Raw genomic sequence first — 19870 nt, 5'->3', positions numbered from 1 at the left:
AAATATTCTTTTGCATTGTCAGATCTGAAAATTTTAATCCTGGTACCAAATTGGGTTAGGGCAAATTCATGGAACTGTCTCACAAGTCTGGGAACTTCATCACGGGATTTCATCAGGAATATCCAAGTAAACCGAGAAAAATCATCAATGAACAAGATAAAATATTTGTAGCCACCCATAGAGGGTAAGTGGTAAGGCCCCCACACATCGGAGTGCATAATATTAAAAGGAGAAGAAGATCTTTTATTACTCAAGGGATAATTGTTTCTACAATTCTTTGACAACTCACAAGACTCACAATGAAGACTGGACAAACTGCTTTAAACAGTTCAGGGAATAAATTACTCAATGCAGAAAAGGAAAGATGACCCAAACGAAAATGACATAACATAACTCGACTGATAGACTCTGAAGATATAGACCCAAAAGCAACATTTCCAGGCTGTTCAGGTTACTGTCCCGGAGTATCAAGCAGGTATATTCCATTCGCTTCATGGCCACTCCCAATCACCTTCCGAGACTCTAGATCTTGAAAAACACAGTAGGAAGTAAAGAATGTTACACAACTGTTTAATGACTTAGTTAGACTACTTACAGATAGCAAATTTGTATTTAGTTTAGGTACATGAAGGGCAGAAGGTAGGAACAAGGAATCTGTAGCCTTGATGGTTCCCTTACCAGAGATAGAGGCAAGAGAACCATCGGCTAGGGTGATTTTGTCACGTCCAGGAAGCAAATCATATGAACAAACAAGGTAGAAAGGTTGGTCATATGATCAGAAGCACCTGAATCAATAATCCAAAGGATCTTAAGATTATTTGAAATGGTTGCATGATTGGCAGAAGCCCTTATACCTGATCATCTTCCCAAACTTTTCATATTCTGCTTTCGTGGATGCTAACTGTGCACAAGTAGTCATCTCTTTAGTATGATACTTGTCACAATCTTGACCAGTAGCCGCATTAGCACTCCCTGCCCTTTTATTATCATGTTTTTTCTGAAACCGTAGAGGAACAAGATCAGGATGTAATTTCCAGCACTTGTCTTTAGTGTGTTTTGGCCTTTTACAGTACTCACATACAACCTCTTTCTTCCCTGAGCCACTAGAAGTCCCTGCAACTCTTTTGGGTTTCACTCCCATATTAGCAAAGTGATCACTTAGACCAGCCCCTTGAACCTGGACAATCATTCTGCTCTCTTCACTACTTACCAATGCATATGCTTGTGACTGTGAGACACTCTCCTTGGATAAAATATTTTGTTTTGTAATATCATACTCTGGGTTTAGTCCAATTGAGAACTCAAACACCCTGTTTCTTTCAACCAGTTTCCTATAGGTCTCTGCATCATTAGTGGTGTTTCAGGTTACAACTTCTATCAAGTCTATTTCTTGCCACAAAGACTTCAGTGTTGAGAAGTATACAGCTAAAGGTTTCTCCCCCTGTCTTAAATTCTTCACATCACTTCTCAACTTGTAAGCTCTAGCCACATTTAATATTTGGGAATAGGTTTCTGCAACACTATCCCAGATTTCCTTTGCTGCGTTCATCTACAAATAGTGCTGGCTAATCTGTGGCTGCATTGAGTTCACAAGCCACCCAATAACAGTGTAATTCCCTTGCATCCACTTCTCATAAGATGGATCATCTTCTAAGGGAGCCTTCTTGCTCCCGGAGATAAAACCCCACTTTCCTCTACTACAGATATGAATCTTTACCGATTGTGACCATGCCAGATAATTTGTTCCATCCAGTTTGACTGTGGTCACAGTCAGTAAAGGGTCAACAGAAGCTCCCGGAACCTGTCCGAATTCAGCAACATTCTTGTTTTCAATCTCTGAGGAGTTCATCTCTTTAAACACTTCAAAAAGATTTCAACCAACTTCAAAACAAAAACACCGAATGAGGATGAACAAGGACAGAGTTAAACCTGCCTCAAAGCAGCAGTATCACAAATCTGAGTCGCACCCGAAAGCTGTGAGAACCAGAAACAGAAGTAGCACCTTGTTGACTACACGGGACATCAACCAACTTGGTTTGGCCTTCAAGAAATAAAAACAGAAAACCTCCAAACACTGAGCACCCGGTCCAGGCTCCTTTTCTAAACAGAAATTCCAGGTATTGACCAAACAGTACCCCAAAAAGAGCAGAGAATGGGCAGTAGAGAAGACCACACTGTCAAAAATAAAAACATCCCAAGAACAGTTCAAGGGAAACAATAACCAGAAGTACTGATTCCTGAGGTATTTCAGCTACTTGACAGTCCAGAAAAAATATGAAACCAACCCAGAAATTTCTAGGCTAAACCAGACTAAAAGAACAGCCGAATAGCTGTACTGTTTCCAAAGAAACTTCCGACACTTCAACAGTTCAGAACAGTAAAAGCAACCCAAAAACTACTGAGCACAACTTACAATCTCTGATTAAAGCTCTAAATCAGAAACCAACCTGTTTTCTCTAATTCTTCCTGGTCACCGGACCACTCTCCAAGAGATTTGAATCTTGGGCACCTTCTTCAATCTCCAATGACCTCCAAGAATCAGGTGACTCAAGCTGAAGCTTCCAGCCCTAGAACAACTCTCATGTAGTCGGTTGGATAACACCTACATGAGAGCCCAAGCCAAGTTTAGGCCTGCTCTGATACCAAGAAGAAAAACAGTCCTTGAGAATAGATGACTGTTTAGGATAGATGCAGAAATAAAAAGAAAACAGCAGAAAATACTTATTCTAAGGAAGAGGAGATGAAGAAGAAGATGGCGCCAATAAGGGTTCAGAGAGAGAGATTCAAACCTTAATCTCTCCTCTTACCCCCTAACACTGTTTTATTAAGTTAAACTTGAATAATTTACAAAGAGGCCCTTAGTTGGGCAAGAAATAAAAAAAAAACATAACATAGGAAGAATGGGCCTAGAATAAGGCCCACTACAGAAAAGAATATAAACATATGAAAGGATAGACAACCTATGGGCCATTCGGCCCATCTTCTCTACAGAGGACAACAATAGGGTATTGTATGTTTTTAGGTGGCAATCTTATTTCCTGGAAGAGCAAAAACCAAAATGTTGTAGCTAAATCAAGTGCAAAAGCTGAGTATGGAGTCATGAGTTAAGCAATAGGAGAATTAGTGTGGCTTAAGAGTCTTCTTCAAGAAATTGGAATTCCAGTGGGGACTCATGCACTTGCACTGTGATAATCAGGCTGCCAATTGCCATCCGTATAGCATTAAATCCTGTTTTTCATGAGAGAACAAAACATATTGAGGTTGACTGTCACTTCATTAGAGAAAGGATTCAAAGTGGTACATTGACACACCATTTGTGAAGATAGGGGACCAGTTAGCTAATTTATGGACCAAGGCCCTGAATTGTCCTCGTATTGATTTCATCACTAACAAGCTGGGTCTATATGATATATATACACCAGCTTGAGGGGGGGGGGTGGTGTTAAAAGAATAGTCTTTCTAGGTGTATTGGGCAGCAGGACAGAGATGTCTTTTGTTTTATGTTTTGGACACTCCTGTGCACTATTTATCATAAACAGGGGCATATATGTAATTCAGCATCTCTTTATTGTTAGTATAAAAGGTGGGCCGACTGCTAAGAGAGGATTATGAAGTCTAATCCTTCTCTAAAACAGATCGAAACTTCTCTCTCTTCTCTCTTTTCTCTCTTCTCCTCTCTTCTCTCCTTTTCTTTCTTTCTTTTCTGGTTTGTACTCCATTGTATCTCTGCTTTACCATTTTTCACATTATGGAAGTGCCTATTTAGTTTATGGTTTTCAGTCCTTGCTATGTGATGAAGATTTGCAAGTTTGGGACATATAAGTGGAAAATGATCAGAGACTAATGTTATGTATACCAGTACAAAGAGAAATGTGGTAGAAACTTTGAACTGTTATGTTTGAAGCTGAGACTCAATGAGCCATTTGGAAGCTCAGAACAAAAAAAAAAAGCCCTAGACTTTGGGACTGTTGCATTTGAAACTAGGGACTTTGATACTGTATTTCCTGTTCTGAAACTCATAATTTAGAAAGTTTCTTTTATTTTTCATGCAAAACAGGAAAACTTTGTTAATGAAAATAAATGATTGCAAAATAGTTTAGAAGGTGAAAGCATTACCAGAAGAAAAAGGTTCCTAAGCATTTGAACCACGTGCAGATTTGTTAACATCTTAAAATTCAGGATGGGCCACCATCAGTCCTCTAACATAGTTACTGATGACATCTTCTATTCTTGAATTGTCTGTTTTGCCATCCATTATTCTCATATTCCTTTCTTCCCAAATACTTCGGCAAAATGTAAATTGAATATCAGACCAGAAAGTCCTAGCCTTCTTTCACAAGATGCAGGCCAAGTCTTAAGTGTCCTGATTTAAATGAATTCAAGACAATAAGCAATCTCTAGCAACATTATGACCATTTTACTAGGTACAGCAAGGAAGCAACCATGGTGCAACTTTTAATGTTGGAACCGAAGTCCTGGAGATTGGTGCAGTGTGTTCTGTGGCATCAATAAGATAAAGCAAACACCAAGTCTCATTGCCTGTTAAAATGGGCAGGTTCTTTTTAATGTTCATTAAAATTTTCATTGTCTGTATTGTTAGATTTCTTAGCTGTTACTTTTTTAGAATAGAAATACTAGGATGCTTTTTCGTGCAATTTTTTTCTAATGTTGGATTCTTTAACAAAAAATTATATGACCTTTTTGTACTTTTCTCAGGTAGGATGTACTCAGCCGCGTCGAGTTGCAGCAATGAGTGTTGCTGCTCGAGTTTCACAGGAGATGGGTGTTAAGCTTGGTCATGAGGTCTTATCCTTTGCTTCATAATTGTTATGTATATATTTCTCTCTTTTGGTTGACATCTAGGATTTGTGGGTACCTATGCATACGTGCTGTATTGTGTCAGATACTTCAATTTTTAGTCTAAATTTTGCGTCTGACACCTTGTCTAGCTTTGTCCTTGCCATCACATCTGGGTAAATAGGTTGACATACCAAAGTGGTTGTTGTTATGATTTGGCATTGTAATTACAAGTTTCTGTATTTTCCAAATGCAAAAAGCTTATGTAGTTGTGTATAAAATTCTCCTATCATGTCTCACCTGTTCAATTAATCGGTTCCCCTTACATGAACATTAAATGTCATTTCTTTTTTTAGATAATAACCACTTCATGCATTTTTCAATCCATGTATTTACATTTTATGTCAATAGCCTCCGCATAGCTGACATTTACAACTTCTCTTTCTGCTAACAGGTTGGCTACTCCATTCGTTTTGAGGATTGCACCTCAGAAAAGACTGTTCTGAAGTACATGACTGATGGAATGTTATTACGAGAATTCCTTGGTGAACCTGATTTAGCTAGCTACAGGTGGATAATGTCTTGTTTTTTTTTTCCTCCAGTTATATTGGATGAGTTCCATAAGATGATGGCTTTTCATTTCTGCAAACTATCCAGTGTGGTGATGGTGGATGAGGCTCATGAAAGAACACTGTCAACAGATATTTTATTTGGTCTAGTTAAGGCAAGCCGATACTCCTTGATCTTAGTCTCCTTTCCTTTAGGAGAAACCATTAGATCTTGCATGTAACACGCCATTCTAGTACTATTTGTGTGCTGCCAAAAAAAAAAGGAAAGTACTCTTGGTGCATATCAAGATGGGGCTCATATTTGGCATCTTTTCTGCTAAATAAGCATGATCACTGATCAAGTTCATTCTTTCTTTTTGATGTTCAACAAACATGACAAAAGATTCAAAAAGCTATGGAGCTATTGTGGCTCCAAACCCTTATCCCCTGTGCCACATGCATGGGATATTGATGGCCTTTTCTCTCTCTTTCTCTCTGGCTTATTAACCACTGACATGTAAGGCACATCTCTTGTAGGACATTGCTCGGTTTCGTAGTGATCTGAAGCTGCTTATTTCTAGTGCTACTCTGGATGCTGAGAAGTTCAGTGATTACTTTGACAAAGCCCCAATCTTTAAAATACCAGGAAGGCGGTACCCTGTTGATATACACTACACAAAAGCGCCAGAAGCTGATTATTTGGATGCTGCAATTGTTACTGTTCTTCAAATTCATGTGACCCAGTCACCAGGTGATATTCTAGTGTTCTTTACAGGACAAGAGGAAATTGAGGCAGCAGAAGAGATCCTAAAACATAGGACTCGGGGCCTGGGAACAAAAATTGCTGAACTCATAATATGCCCAATATATGCTAACCTTCCAACTGAACTGCAAGCTAAAATTTTTGAACCCACTCCTGAAGGGGCTCGTAAGGTCGTCTTGGCAACAAACATAGCAGAGACATCATTGACAATTGATGGGATCAAGTATGTCATTGATCCTGGATTCTGTAAGATGAAGTCTTATAACCCACGGACCGGCATGGAGTCACTGCTAATCACTCCCATCTCAAAAGCATCGGCAAATCAGAGGGCTGGTCGATCAGGACGAACTGGTCCTGGAAATTGTTTCCGCTTGTATACTGCCTACAATTATTTCCATGATTTGGAGGAAAATACTGTTCCAGAGATTCAAAGGACTAATCTTGCAAATGTTGTGCTTACTCTTAAGAGCCTAGGTATTCATGATTTGCTGAATTTTGACTTTATGGACCCACCACCTTCTGAAGCTTTACTCAAGGCCTTAGAGCTGCTCTATGCACTTAATGCACTAAATAACTTGGGGGAGCTGACCAAAGCGGGGAGAAGGATGGCAGAATTCCCTCTTGATCCCATGCTTTCCAAAATGATAGTTGCTTCGGACAAATATAAATGTTCTGAAGAGATCATTTCCATTGCTGCTATGCTGTCAGTTGGGAATTCCATATTTTACCGTCCAAAGGACAAACAAGTTCATGCTGACAATGCGAGGATGAATTTTCACACTGGGAATGTTGGTGACCATATTGCATTACTTAAGGTGGTTTGCTATTTATGATTCATACTAGTCATAGGTCTCTTATTTCTCTTGCTTATTTCCTTTCTTTTAGTATTTCTAAGTGCTTAACCTAATTAATTTCCCCTCCCTAACAGGTATACAGTTCTTGGAAAGAAACAAACTACTCAACACAGTGGTGCTATGAAAATTATATTCAGGTAGCATTTAATGTGGTTTATAATGATTTCAAGTGTATCATTACTCAACACAGTTGTGCTGATTTTAAGGTGTTTTTGGAGGATATTCCTATTTTGCATTTAGGGTCTTGGGGGGGGGGGGGAGCTAGGGTGCAAAACTTTTAAGCCAAATCTTGAACATAATGCAACAAGTAAACTGAAACAGACTGGACTAAGAAGACATTTAGGAGAAAATGGGTTCAATCTGATTTTAGTATATCTGAGTTTAAATTTGACAAGGAGTATGAATGTAAAAGAAAATATAGTAAATATATTTTCTGAAGTTCTTGGTCGAAGTTGCAGTTTGAACTGATTAGAAAACTTTTATGACCTACAACTTGGTGCATAGACTTGTAAAGAAAAATTCAGGTGAATACTTGGGTGATGGGTTATGGTGTGATTACTTCTCTAAACTCAAGGGATACTTGGGTTAAGGAAAGGTTATAATGAAAAGGGGATCGACTAAGAATAAATTATTAATATAGGAGCTCTAGTTGTTTGAGCCTTCGAGAAGAGAATTACTATATGTTTACTGGACTTTGCAGTGATTAAATTTCTTAGAAGTTTTTTGTGTTTCATGATTTTCTTGCGCTAATTGAATCAAGTTGGTGGTTGGTTGATCATTTTTTTTCCTGGGGGTTGTCTTTTGGTAAAATTAAGATCCCTGCTGTTCTAACAACATTTGCTCTTTTAATATGTCAGGTTAGGAGTATGAAACGTGCCAGAGATATTAGGGATCAATTAGAGGGTCTGTTAGAGAGGGTTGAAATTGAACTGACGTCCAATCCAAATGATTTAGAAGCAATAAAGAAGGCCATAACTTCAGGTTATTCCATAATTTTCATAATCAAGCATGTAATATTTTGGAACATTCACTTTGTTTTACCGTTGAAGCTAGTTGTGTTGTCTTTCCAGGTTTCTTCCACCATTCTGCAAGGCTGCAAAAGAATGGATCCTACCGAACTGTCAAAAATCCCCAAACAGTTCATATACATCCAAGTTCTGGCCTTGCACAGGTAGGCAATTTATGGGAGAAGTTGGATCATTTACAATGCATAGTTGGCATGTTTTCACTGCATAATCTATTTAGCTTTATTTTTCTATTAAAGGTGAGTGTATTAAAGATGGGGGATAAGAACCCTTGCCAGAGCTCTACAAAAATAAGCTAACTGTTGAAGACAACTGGCCCTCAGTGCTATACAAAAAAGTTCAGAGCTATTAGCTGAATCAAAAATAATACTTATAAGCTGTTGATATAAGTCATTTGATATTTGCTTTTTCCTTTCAGCTTCTCAATGACCTGACTTGATTCTCTAAAGATCTTTTATTTCTTTCTTGCCATAAACACCAGCTAATTGCAAATGGAATTGTTCTCCATAAGATAACACCTTTTCTGCTAAAACCAGTCATTGGCCATGCCACCAACAGAGCCTTAAAGTCTTGTGGAGTCACCCATTGCACACAAAACAGCTTTAGGCAGTGGGACCAATAGCTTTGGACCCTGACATGAATTAGGAAATAGGAAGCAGACTCTAGATGGTTCATGCACAAACCACATCTGTTTGCTAGCTGAACGCCCCTACTCTGCTGCTTGTCAAGGGTAAGGATTCTATCTAACACTGCAGTCCACAAGGAAAAGATCACCCTAGATGGCACCTTAGATCTCCAGATCCATCTCCACTCCACCTTCTCCCCTCCAGCCTGCCAAAGCTTAATGAAGAATAATTTTACTGTGAAGCTCTCCTTCTGGTCCGCCCTCCAGAAAACCAGGTCTTCCTGTTCACTATTGGGCTGGACTTTATTAATGATTTCCATCATCAAGGTCAGCTCCTGTTATGGATGTCTCTTCTTAGTCTTGGGGGGGTTCACACTACTTGATCTCCTAGCATTTGGAATCAGTCATCAAGTGTCCCTCCAAAAAAGGATATTATGGCCATTGCCTGCTCTGAAATGAATGTGTTTGGCATATTTCTTGAGCTTCATGATCCCCTTCCAAATGCTTACCCCATATGAATTTTGGGGGCATATTAGAGAACCAGTCTGTCTTATCTCCCCCATATTTGCAATCATAGTTGTCAAGGCAACGCCTAGGCACCCTTGGAGGCTCGCCTTGCCCAGTCGCCAAGCAGTTCTGCATACTGTGTAATAAAATACGTTTTTATTGTTATTTTTTTGAGATTATAATTATAAAATAGGCATTACTAAAGAAAAATATTCATTTTTTTTGTGTTTATAAACTAATTTCTTTTTATTATTTTTTTATTTGTTAGGGTTTAATCAACACAAACATTGCTAATTGCTGTATTGAACCCTCAATTACTTCAAAATCTGAACCAATAAGGGAAGAACTTAAAATATTGTCTAATCAACACATTTCTTCTTCCACATCTTCTTCGTCTCCTTCTTCCACCTTTTCTTTTCTTCCTTTCCTATAACAAAAATAGGGGTTCAGCCCCGATATTTTTTGGATTTTCTTTCCTTTCTTCTTTTTCTTCTCATAAATATGTTGATCTTCTAGACTTAAACATGAAGTTTAAATTTTCTTATGAAAAATATGGATAGTTATTAAAGAAAGTTGTTTATGAAACCTAGGGAACTACCCTAGGATATGTGATTTTTACTTAAAAAAATCCATTGCCTAGGTAACTAGGTGACAAGGCACTCCCTTGTCGCCTAGCCTCTCATTGGCACCTTGAAAACTATGTTTGTAATAAATCAGCTTCCTTCAATGCTTTTCTTTTGACTGTACCTCCATCACTACTTTGCTAGAATAGCCCTATTTAAGAGAGCTAGCGGTCTATTAGTAGAAGAAAAGAGGAGAAATAAGGAAGAAGAAGAGAAGAGAGAGAGAGAGAAGAGAAAGGTTTGGATGGTTCTAAATCTATCTGGCGGTGCCAGCTTGTATTGTTATATATAGGCGACCATAATTAAAAGGGAAAAGACCCTTATGCCCTTGTTGTAGTCAATGTACATAAACAATGATAAAAAAGCAATTTTAACCAGACCAAACAGACCCTAACTAAGAAGAATAAAGACATAAGATGTAAACATTCCAACACTCCCCCTCAAGTTGGGACATGGATGTCAATCATGCCCAACTTGTCACACAAGGTTTGGTCTCTGGGTAGCGAAGGTGGTGAGTGACGGCGGTGAACGATGGCGGTAGTGTTGGAGGTGAACGACGAAGCTCAGCGATGTCAAATGTTGGTGAGCGATGGTCTGCTAATTGATGGTCGGTGGTGAGGGTGTGAACAGCGATAGGGGTACCTTTTCGGGTTTTAGTGGAATCTGTTTCTTTCTCCTTTGAGATTAATCGACGAAACATGGTGGTAAACGAAGTGGTGCACGAAGTTGGAGAATGATGGTGGTGGTCGTCATAGCACGACGGCGATTGACGGAATTAGGCAGTGATCAATGGTGACAGATTGTGCTGGAATCGAAGGTGCACAACGAGGTTCGAGGGTGAAAGATGTAAACCGCATTCTCTCCTAAGTGCTGCGTAAAAGGAAAGTGAGTGGTGATTGTGGTGGAGAATATTAGTAGACAAGTGCGGTCTTGCCAGGGGAAGAGGTTTAAAAAGGATGTTTCCTTCTAGCTATCTCAAGCTAGAAGAGGGGGTGGTAGGTGGGGTATGGAGATGTGGCACAACTCTGGGACGGTGGGTGGTAGATGTATAGGAACACTGGGCTACAGACCAGTGGTTGAAGGAGGGTGGTGTGAGAGTCAAGTATCTTCTGGAAGATTTATTGCTGTTCATTTTATCGTTGATGGAAGAAGCTGAATGGGTCAGGCGAAATGGGCTGTGGTATGTTGGACAAAATAGGCTTGCGCTTGATTGGTGGGAATCGACTACGGCTAACTAGATGTCAGAGAGAAATGAGCCGATTACAGAAAAGATGGAGGAGTGGGTCAAAGTTTTTGGGTTTTCCTTAGTCCTTTGGTGCCCAAGTGTGATAAAAGGGATAAGGGACATTTGTGGAGGTTTCCTGAGTATAGATGGTTCGACGGTTGAATTGAAGACGTGTGAATGGGTGAGGATCAATGTGAGAGCGGGTGTGGAAATTTCTGAGAAGGTGGAAATAGTGGCAGGGAATTTATCTTGTTGGGTGTGGATTTGGAAGGAAATCAGGCCGGAGGTGAGACAAAGGGGAGGGAATGAGATAATTACTGATGAGAGGGGAGGGGGAAAGGAGGAAAAGGAAAAAAGGGAATCAGAGGTGAGTATGCGGTGGTCCTTTTGTCGGAAGAAGAAGGAAGCTCGAGTAGGGGTAGGTTGTTGGAGATGAGGAAGATGGAGGGGTGGAAGATGGGGTAGGTCAGCCTGTGTTGCGCACGGATGAGGGGGAAAGGAGGAAAAGGAAAAAAAGGGAGTCAGAGGTGAGTAATGCGGTGGTCCTTTTGTCGGAAGAAGGAAGTTCGAGTAGGGGTAGGTTGTTGGAGATGAGGAAGATGGAGGGGCGGAAGAAGGAAAAAAGGGAGTCAGAGGTGAGTAATGCGGTGGTCCTTTTGTCGGAAGAAGGAAGCTCGAGTAGGGGTAGGTTGTTGGAGATGAGGAAGATGGAGGGGCGGAAGATGGGGTAGGTCAGCTTGTGTTGCGCACGGATGAGGAAGTGCTGCATTCATACCCGTTGAAGGAGACAGATCTGTTAACTCCACCCGTGACTTAGATGAGGTTAGCCCAGCCTCAGGATGGTGCGAAAAAGGAGATTCAAAATTTAAATATGATAATTAAGTGGGAAGAGTGCTCAAAGAACTGGCTGAAAGAGATGCTTCTGGAATGTCTCGTGGAATTAAATGTGGTGCCAAATAGTATGATGTTGTATCCAGAAAGGAACCGAGAAGGAGAAATGACAAGTGGCGTGTTAGGAGAAAAGGAAAGGGCATGCTTGGTTGCAGGGGGAGGTCAGAGAGGCGAAGCAGTCAAGTCTCAGTTCGGTCAGGGTGGTGTGGGGTCAAATGTGTCCCGTGAAAGAACGGGCCCAGAGCAGTCTACCAAGAATGGTTTGGACCAGGCCTAGCCGTCCTTAACAGGCCCAAATTGGCTATTAGCCACGGTTCAGACACCGAATTTGCAGCACAAATGCAGTGGGGCTCGTCACCAAGACGATGTCAGTAATCTCGTTTCGGATAGTGAGGACCGGGTGGTGTTTTCCTAGTTGAGAGAAGAATTTGAGCAGATCCATTTCTCGAGACATCGGTAGGAGGTCCCTTAATTGGCAGCCCGGAGCAGACTATCCAGTCCACTCAGCCGATGGAGCTGATGGAATCACTCCGTTGGTGGTGTTCAGGGAGGACATAAATGTTGTCCACAGTGTTCCCCCCACTGTTGAAAGTAATTTGCAAGTTCATAACATAGGGGAGAAAAGGGAAGGAGTAGGGGTGGGGGAGAGGCCAAGACAGAGGGATGAGGGGGCAAAGAACAAGGAAAATGGGGGAGTTAAAGGGAAGGGGGTGGAAGGTTCTTCAGATTGGGTGAATTTGAAACTCCTGGGTCTAGGCAAATTTCTGGGGATTTCAATAGCAGACACGGAGGCAGAGACAATTAGTTATTTGGAAGCAATTGAAAGGAGGTGGTGGGAGGAGAAATGTAAAGGTAATGTGAAAAAGGGGGTAAAGGGTTGAAGCAGAACAGGGAGATGTTGAGATCGGCGTGGGGCCGTGGGGGTTGAATGATTCAGCAGGGAAGGGGGAGGGAGCAGCAAGGGGAGGGGGAAAAAATAGAAGGGGAGGGAGGAAGGGGAGAGGGTTTCAGGGTCGTGAGTGTTTTAATGGATCTGTCTATTTTGTCTTGGAATGTTCGGGGCTTGTGCTTTGGGCGTAGGAGAATGGTGGTTTGTAATTTACTGAGTAAGTGGAAATCAGAGGTGGTATTCTTCCAAGAAACAAAGTTGGAAGTAATGGATGCAGGTTTGGTAAGAAGCATTTGGGGTCAAGGTCAGGTGTGGTAGGTTAGTAAGGCAGCTAGGGGCAGTGCAAGAGGTTTATTGACCTTGTGGGACAGGTCTAAATGCAAGTTAATTTCTTCTCTCATGTTGGTGAATTTACAGCCTCAGTTGTGTTTGAAGTGGAGGGGGGTTTCAAGGTATGTTCACTAATGTATATGGTCCGACGGATAGTGGGGAGAAGGAGAAGCTGTGGGAGGAGCTATTAGTAGCTAGAGGTAGCTCAAACCTGCCTTGGGTGGTTGGAGGAGATTTCAATGTAGTGAGATTTTCAGAGGAAAAAAAACAATGGTTATGGGAGCACGAGGGACAGAAGAAAATTTGCTGATTTTGTTAATCATGCCGATCGTTTTAGATCTGCCTTTGATGGGGGCTCAATACACCTGGACAAATAACCAAGAATCCCCGATTCTGGTGAAACTTGACAGACTTTTAATCTTCTCCAGTTGGGAAGAGGCATTCCAGCAAATTAAACAAGTTGCTCTTCCTAGACCTTTATCGGATCACTCTCCAATTCAATTACTATGTGGAAAGGTGGAGAATCAGGTGAGAAGTAAACTCTCTTTCAAGATGGAGAATGCTTGGTTTGAAGAAAAGGAGTTGGTTCCTCTGCTTACATCGAAATGGGTGGATTTTAAAGTGGACGGTACCAGCTCTTACATCTTGGCAAATAAGATTAAAGGGATCAAAGAGGTGATGAAATCTTGGAAAGTGGATCTTCAAGGAAAAATGGAAGCGGAAAAAAGAAAGTGCCTAGAGGTAATTAAAGAACTGGATTCGGCTGTAGAAGTGGGTCTCCTTAGAGAGGAAGATAGAAGGAAGAGACTGCTAGCCAAAGTGATTCTAGATTCACTAGCCTACAAGGAGTTAAAGAGCCAAAGTTAAATGGCTTAATGTGGGAGATAAAAACTCTGGTTTCTTTCACAAAATGGTAAAAGCAAGGAAAAGAGTAAATCAAATTGAGAAACTTGAATGGGGAGAGCAAGCGGGTGAAAACTGGACAGAAATGAAACACATTGTCACGGGTTTTTTCTTGGAGTTGTATAAAGAAAACTGGGCAAGAACGCCCTTTCAGATCTTATATTCAAAAGTCTTTTGGTGGATCAGCAGAGGGAGTTAGAAGTGCCCTTGACAGAAAATGAGATATGGCAGGTAATAAAAAATCTGGGGACTGAAAAATCCCCAGGGCCGGATGGTTTGACAAATACTTTCTATAAAAGGTGCTGGGAGGGGGTGAAAGGGGATCTATTGAAGGTGTTCCATGACTTTCACCAAAATGGATCATTGGTTAGAAGTCTGAACAGCACTTTCATCTCCCTTATTCCTAAGGTGGAAGGTGTAACAAACATTAAAGACTTCAGGCCAATTAGTCTACTAAACAGTTTTTATAAAATTCTATCCAAAGTCCGTGCAGAAAGGATGAAGAAGGTTCTTAGTGTGATCATTGAGGAGAATCAGTTTGCGTTCGTGCCGGGTAGGCAGCTGTTGGATAGTGTGTTGGTGGCAAATGAGTTGATTGATTCAAGAATAAGAGAAGGTAAACCAGGGCTGATTTGTAAGCTGGATTTGGAAAATGCATATGAGCATGTAAACTGTAAGTGTTTGGATTTGGTGCTAGAGAAAATGAAGTTCGGACAGAAGTGGAGAAATTGGATTAAGGTATGTATTTCCTCTCCAAAATTCTCAGTTTTGCTTAATGGGCACTCCATGGGATTCTTCAAAAGTTCTAGAGGATTAAGACAAGGGGGTCCCCTCTTCCCTCTTCTGTTTATATGCATAATGGAAATTCTAACTCTATTTGTGTAGAAGGTGGGGGCTGAGGGTCTGTGGAAGGGTTTTGAGGTCTCTCTGGGTGGGGAAAGTGTTCAGATGCTACAGTTCGCCGATGATACTCTGTGTTTCATTGATGCAGATGTTGATAAGCTGAAGATTCTCTTGGGGGTGCTTAGTTGGTTTGAAGTGGTTTCGGGATTGAGAGTAAATTGGACCAAAAGTAGATTGACTCTGGTGGGTAAAGTGGAGAATCTCGGAGAGCTCATGGAGATTTTTCCTGGTCAGATTGGATACTTGCCTATTTCCTATCTTGGCCTCCCTCTTGGAGCTAAATGTACCTCTGCGGTGGTGTGGGATTCGGTGGTTGAGAGAGTGGAGAGAAAGCTTATGTCTTGGAAATCCAAGTAGCTGTCGTTGGGGGGCAGAATCACATTACTAAAAAGCTTGCTATCTAATCTTCTGACCTACTTTTTATCTCTTTTCCCAATTCCAGTCAGAGTTGCCCAAAGAATTGAGAAAACCCAAAGAGATTTTCTTTGGAGGGGCTGGGAGGAGGAAAAGAAATGTCATCTGGTTAACTGGGACCAGGTATGTAGCCCTAAGGAGAAAGGGGGGTTGGGAATCAGGAAGCTTAAGTTGTTTAATAAAGCTCTCTTGGGAAAATGGATTTGGAGATTTGAGAAAGAAAAAGACAGATGGTGAGGGAAATTAATTACAGCAAAATATGATACTGACAGTGGGGACTGGGTAATCACTAATCAATTGAATTCTTTAGGTTGCTCCCTGTGGAAAAAAGTCATGGAAGTTCTCCCTTGGATGAGTACTGGTCTAATTCCAAAAGCGGGGAATGGGAATAGGTTGCGTTTCTGGAAGGATACTTGGTGTGAAAGTACACCCCTGGCTGAAGTATTCCCTCAGGTGTTTCAGATCGCAGAAAATCAGAATGGATTGGTAGCTAGTCAATTTGAAGTGAGTGTGGCACTATTATTTGGAGCCCTTCTTTCAGAAGGTCATTTCAGGACTGGGAAATTGGGAAAGTTGCTGATCCCTTGGGGTTGCTTTACAGGCAGTCCATTGACTTGTCGTCTAAGGACTCTTGGAACGAAGTTTAGTGTGGATGGTAGTTTCTCGGTTAGCTCTTTTGCGGAGGTTCTAAATGGATCTGTGCATCTCTCAATAGATGCGTTCGAAAGACTCCCTGATTAGAAGGGGTGTTCAGATTCAGGACCAGCTGTGTGTTCTTTGTGGAGATATGGAGGATGGCAGGCACCTATTCATTCACTGTTCGGTTACAGCTGCAATATGGAATCACTTTTTATCAGGGGTGGGGCTGCAATGGTGTATGCCTTATTCAGTTCTGGACATGATATGGAGTTGGGAGCTGAAGGGTGGTTCAAAATTGGCAAAGTGTATTTGAAGTGTCATGCCTGCAGCCATCTTATGCACAGTCTGGACGGAAAGAAACAGAAGGATCTTTCAAAATAAGGCCTCTAGCATAGATTGCTTGATTGCCTTTGCATTTGGAAAGATAGTTTCCTGGGTGGCGGCGACAAAGGACATTCAGGCTTCAGTCCTCTGTTCTCAGCTGAGATCTAGGATTTTTCTTGAGTTATGATGTACTGTAGTTGTTAAAGTAAGTTTTCGGCTCTGTCTTAGGGGCCCGGGTTGTAATCTGCCACATTTGGCCATTTGAATAAAATTTCACCTTATCCTTTTTCAAAAAAAAAAAAAAAATATGCCGCACATGATAAAGGGCCCTTAGTGGAGATGTTTGCAAGTTGTTCTTCTGAACTGACATATGGAGTGCACACTTCTCCACTCACAAATTTTTCTCTAATAAAATGCTTGTCCACTTCAATATGTTTGGTTCTATCATGGAGGATTGGTTTAGCAACAATGTTGATGACAACTTTATTGTCACAATAGAATGACATAGGTTTGTTAACTGCAATACCCAGTTCACTAATGGGTTTTTCATCCATATGATTTCAGCAACTCCATGAGATAAAGCTCTGTATTCTGCTTTAGCACTAGACCTAACCACCACACTTTGCTTCTTGCTTCTCCAGGTGACTAAGTTTCCTCCCACAAAGGTACAATACCCACTGGTAGACTTTCTGTCTTCGACTGCCCCTGCCCAATCAACATCTTGTATACACGTCAACCTTCAAATGCCCATGTTTCTGGAATAGCAAACCAACTTCTGGGAACTTCTTGAGGTATCTAAGGATCCTTTCTACAACTTCAAAGTGAGTTGTCTTAGGATTATGCATGAATTGACTAAGGACACCCACTACATTGGCAATATTAGGCCTGGTCATAGACAAATATAAGAGCCTCCCTACAAGTCTTTGGAATTTCTTCACATCTTTCAAATACTCCCCCTGACTGTCTCCCAGCTGATGGTTAGGTTCAATGGGTGAATCAATTGGCTTCACCCCTAACCTGTCTGCATCCTCTAATAGATATAGTACATATTTCCTTTGGGAAATAAAGATGCCCTTTTGAGAGCAGGCGACTTCAATCCCAAGGAAATAACGTAAGGGGCCTAGATCTTTCACCTCAAATTGAGTGGCTAAGAATTTATTCAGCTTCTGTATTTCAGCCTTCCAGTCTCTTGTGATCACTATGTCATCAACATACACATCTAAAGCTACAATTTTCCCTTCACCTTTCTTCACAAACAAAGTATGGTCTGATTGGATAAAGATTTTGCCACATTCTTAGGAGTAGAAAGATTATCAATGGGGGAAAGGAACACACGATATGAAGGTGAAATACGAACATAGGACACAAAGTGAGAGATAGGATGATTAGTAGTAGAAGATCTAACACTCTTTCTCTTAGCAATAGGAACAACAAGATCATTAATAACATGGGGATCAATATCAAGAGGTTCAGGCATATCAATGGGAACAAGTGTACCTAGCTGATGAGGAGGATATGCCTTGGAGAGTCTGGTGATGTTGGTTGCATAGTTTCAGGTTCCACGACTCTTGAACTCTGTTGGCTCTTATAGCGGCGAAGGAAGACACGAAATAGAGGAGGATCAGGAAGAGGAGGTAATTGAGTTTGAGCCTGGGGACAGAGGAACCGTAGGGACAAGTCATGAACAAAGCAATGACACCCAAAGACACGCATTGGAATAGGGGAAAGAGGAGCCGTAGGAAACAAAAGTTGATGTGGGGCCTTATACTCTAGAAATCGAGATGGCATACAGTTGATGATATATGTAGCACACATAACATCCATCCAAAAACGTTTTAGAACATTCATATGGAGTAATAAACCACAAGCTACTTCGGGAAGATGACGATTTTTCCTTTTAGCGACACTGTTTTGTTGGGGTGTCCTAGCACAAGAGCTCTGATGAAGAGATCCACATGAAGCAAAGAACTCCGTGAGATCACTATAGAAGTACTCCTTTGCGTTGTTCGACTGGAAAATATGAATCTCAGTTTGGAATTGAGTAAAAATCATGTATTGAAAATCTTTTACAATCTTTGGCACTTTATCTCTAGATCGCATAGGATAAACCCATGTATATCTAGAGTAATCATCAATCAAAGTAATGAAATACTTATATCCAGTCTCAGAAAGTAGAGTAATAGGACCCCAAACATCGGAATGGACAATATGAAACAAAAATTCAGATCTTTTATTTCTTAAAGGAAAGGAATTTCTACAATGTTTGCTCAATTGATATATCTGACGTTGTAACTCAATAACTAACAAAGACTTAAATAACTCAGGAAACATAAGTTTTTAAAGATTCAAATGGAAGATGACCAAGACGACTATGCCATAAGTAGGCATGACTCTCACTAGATGAACTTAAGGACTCTATAACCACAAGATCGGATTTATTCTCCAACACGTAGAGACCATCCACCATGCTCCCTCTACCAATCGTCTTCCCCGAGGCCAAATCCTGAAACAAACACGAAGAAGGAAACGTCATTGAACAATTCAAGGAGTGAGTAATACTGCTAATGGAAAGTAAATTGATAGGTAATTTAGGAACATGCAACACATTAGAGAGGGTAAGACTGAAAGGAAGGGAGATGGTTCCTTGATCGGCTATGGTGGAGAATGACCCATCAGCTAGTCTCAACCAATGTTTTAAAATGCGGAGGCGTGACACGAAGTGTTCCACTACCTAGAGGCGTGAGGCGTAGTTTAGAATGCAAGAGGCGTAAGCCTCTCGAGCACAAGGAGGTGTAAGCCTCCTTAAGAGGAGGGGGTTAGGAGGAGGATGAAGAGGAAGGGGGAATCTCATTTTTTTCCTTATTTTTAATAAAAATCTTTTATATTAAGAATAATAAAGATGCATAACATTAGTTGAAAGGGAGGAACAAGATCCCCCTAACTCAAAAAATAGAAGAAAAAAACAGAAAAACAAATTGGGCTGCATCGAAAAGGAGGGGGGGGGGTCTGGGGGGCTTTGCCCCCAACCGAAGGGGCAGGGGGCAAACCACTTTCTTTCCCCTTATCTTTTCTTCCCTTCCCTTCCCTTTCCTTTTCTCTTTTTTTCTTCTCTTTCTTTTACTTTCCCTTTCCTTTCCTTTTTTTTTTTCTTTTTTTTTGTCTTTTTATATCAGATGTGCATGAGGTGCACGCCTCATGAAAAAAGCGCAAGAGGCATACACCTTAGGGCATTTTGGGAGTGCCTCGCCTGGAGGTGCGCCTCTAGGCGTATGCCTCCCACGCCTTTTAAAACACTGGTCTTAGCTTATCTCTCCTAAAGAGGAGGTTATATGCCTGAAATAAAGTTGACTTACCGGTCATGTGGTTTGAGGCTCCAGAGTCAATTTTCTAAGGGGAATAAAATGTACGAGATGACACATGGAAAGTAATGGCAGTGTTACCTGATTTAGACATAAAGAAGGTAGGAGTAGGGCCAGAATCCATCTGGCGAAGTGTCGTACCATATAATTCCAAGTGGTCACGAAAATAGTTGATAATCTCTTCCTTGGGGTTGGAACCTGAGTGTCACTCTTGGGGTACCATGGGACTAGTCTCTTGAGATGCAACATTT

General features: G+C 41.0%; 1 protein-coding gene across 4 annotated transcripts in view; it reads left to right on the top strand.

Moving 5' to 3' along the window:
- LOC148870645 (pre-mRNA-splicing factor ATP-dependent RNA helicase DEAH1-like) overlaps nucleotides 1-19870 on the top strand; it is a 78258-nt gene that overhangs the window by 48020 nt on the left and 10368 nt on the right. For all 4 annotated transcript variants that reach the window (XM_088969534.1, XM_088969535.1, XM_088969537.1 and 1 more), the window contains exons 20-26: nucleotides 4717-4803; nucleotides 5252-5367; nucleotides 5455-5521; nucleotides 5883-6923; nucleotides 7037-7099; nucleotides 7820-7943; nucleotides 8033-8133. In XM_088969534.1, the coding sequence (XP_088825660.1) occupies nucleotides 4717-4803; nucleotides 5252-5367; nucleotides 5455-5521; nucleotides 5883-6923; nucleotides 7037-7099; nucleotides 7820-7943; nucleotides 8033-8133 (1599 nt within the window). The remainder of the gene's footprint in view (nucleotides 1-4716; nucleotides 4804-5251; nucleotides 5368-5454; nucleotides 5522-5882; nucleotides 6924-7036; nucleotides 7100-7819; nucleotides 7944-8032; nucleotides 8134-19870) is intronic.

The sequence above is a fragment of the Nelumbo lutea genome, chromosome 2, assembly GCF_056320005.1.
Source record: "Nelumbo lutea isolate HS-2025 chromosome 2, American lotus-T2T, whole genome shotgun sequence".
NCBI lineage: Eukaryota > Viridiplantae > Streptophyta > Magnoliopsida > Proteales > Nelumbonaceae > Nelumbo > Nelumbo lutea.
This window is presented reverse-complemented; position numbering and strand designations above follow the sequence as displayed.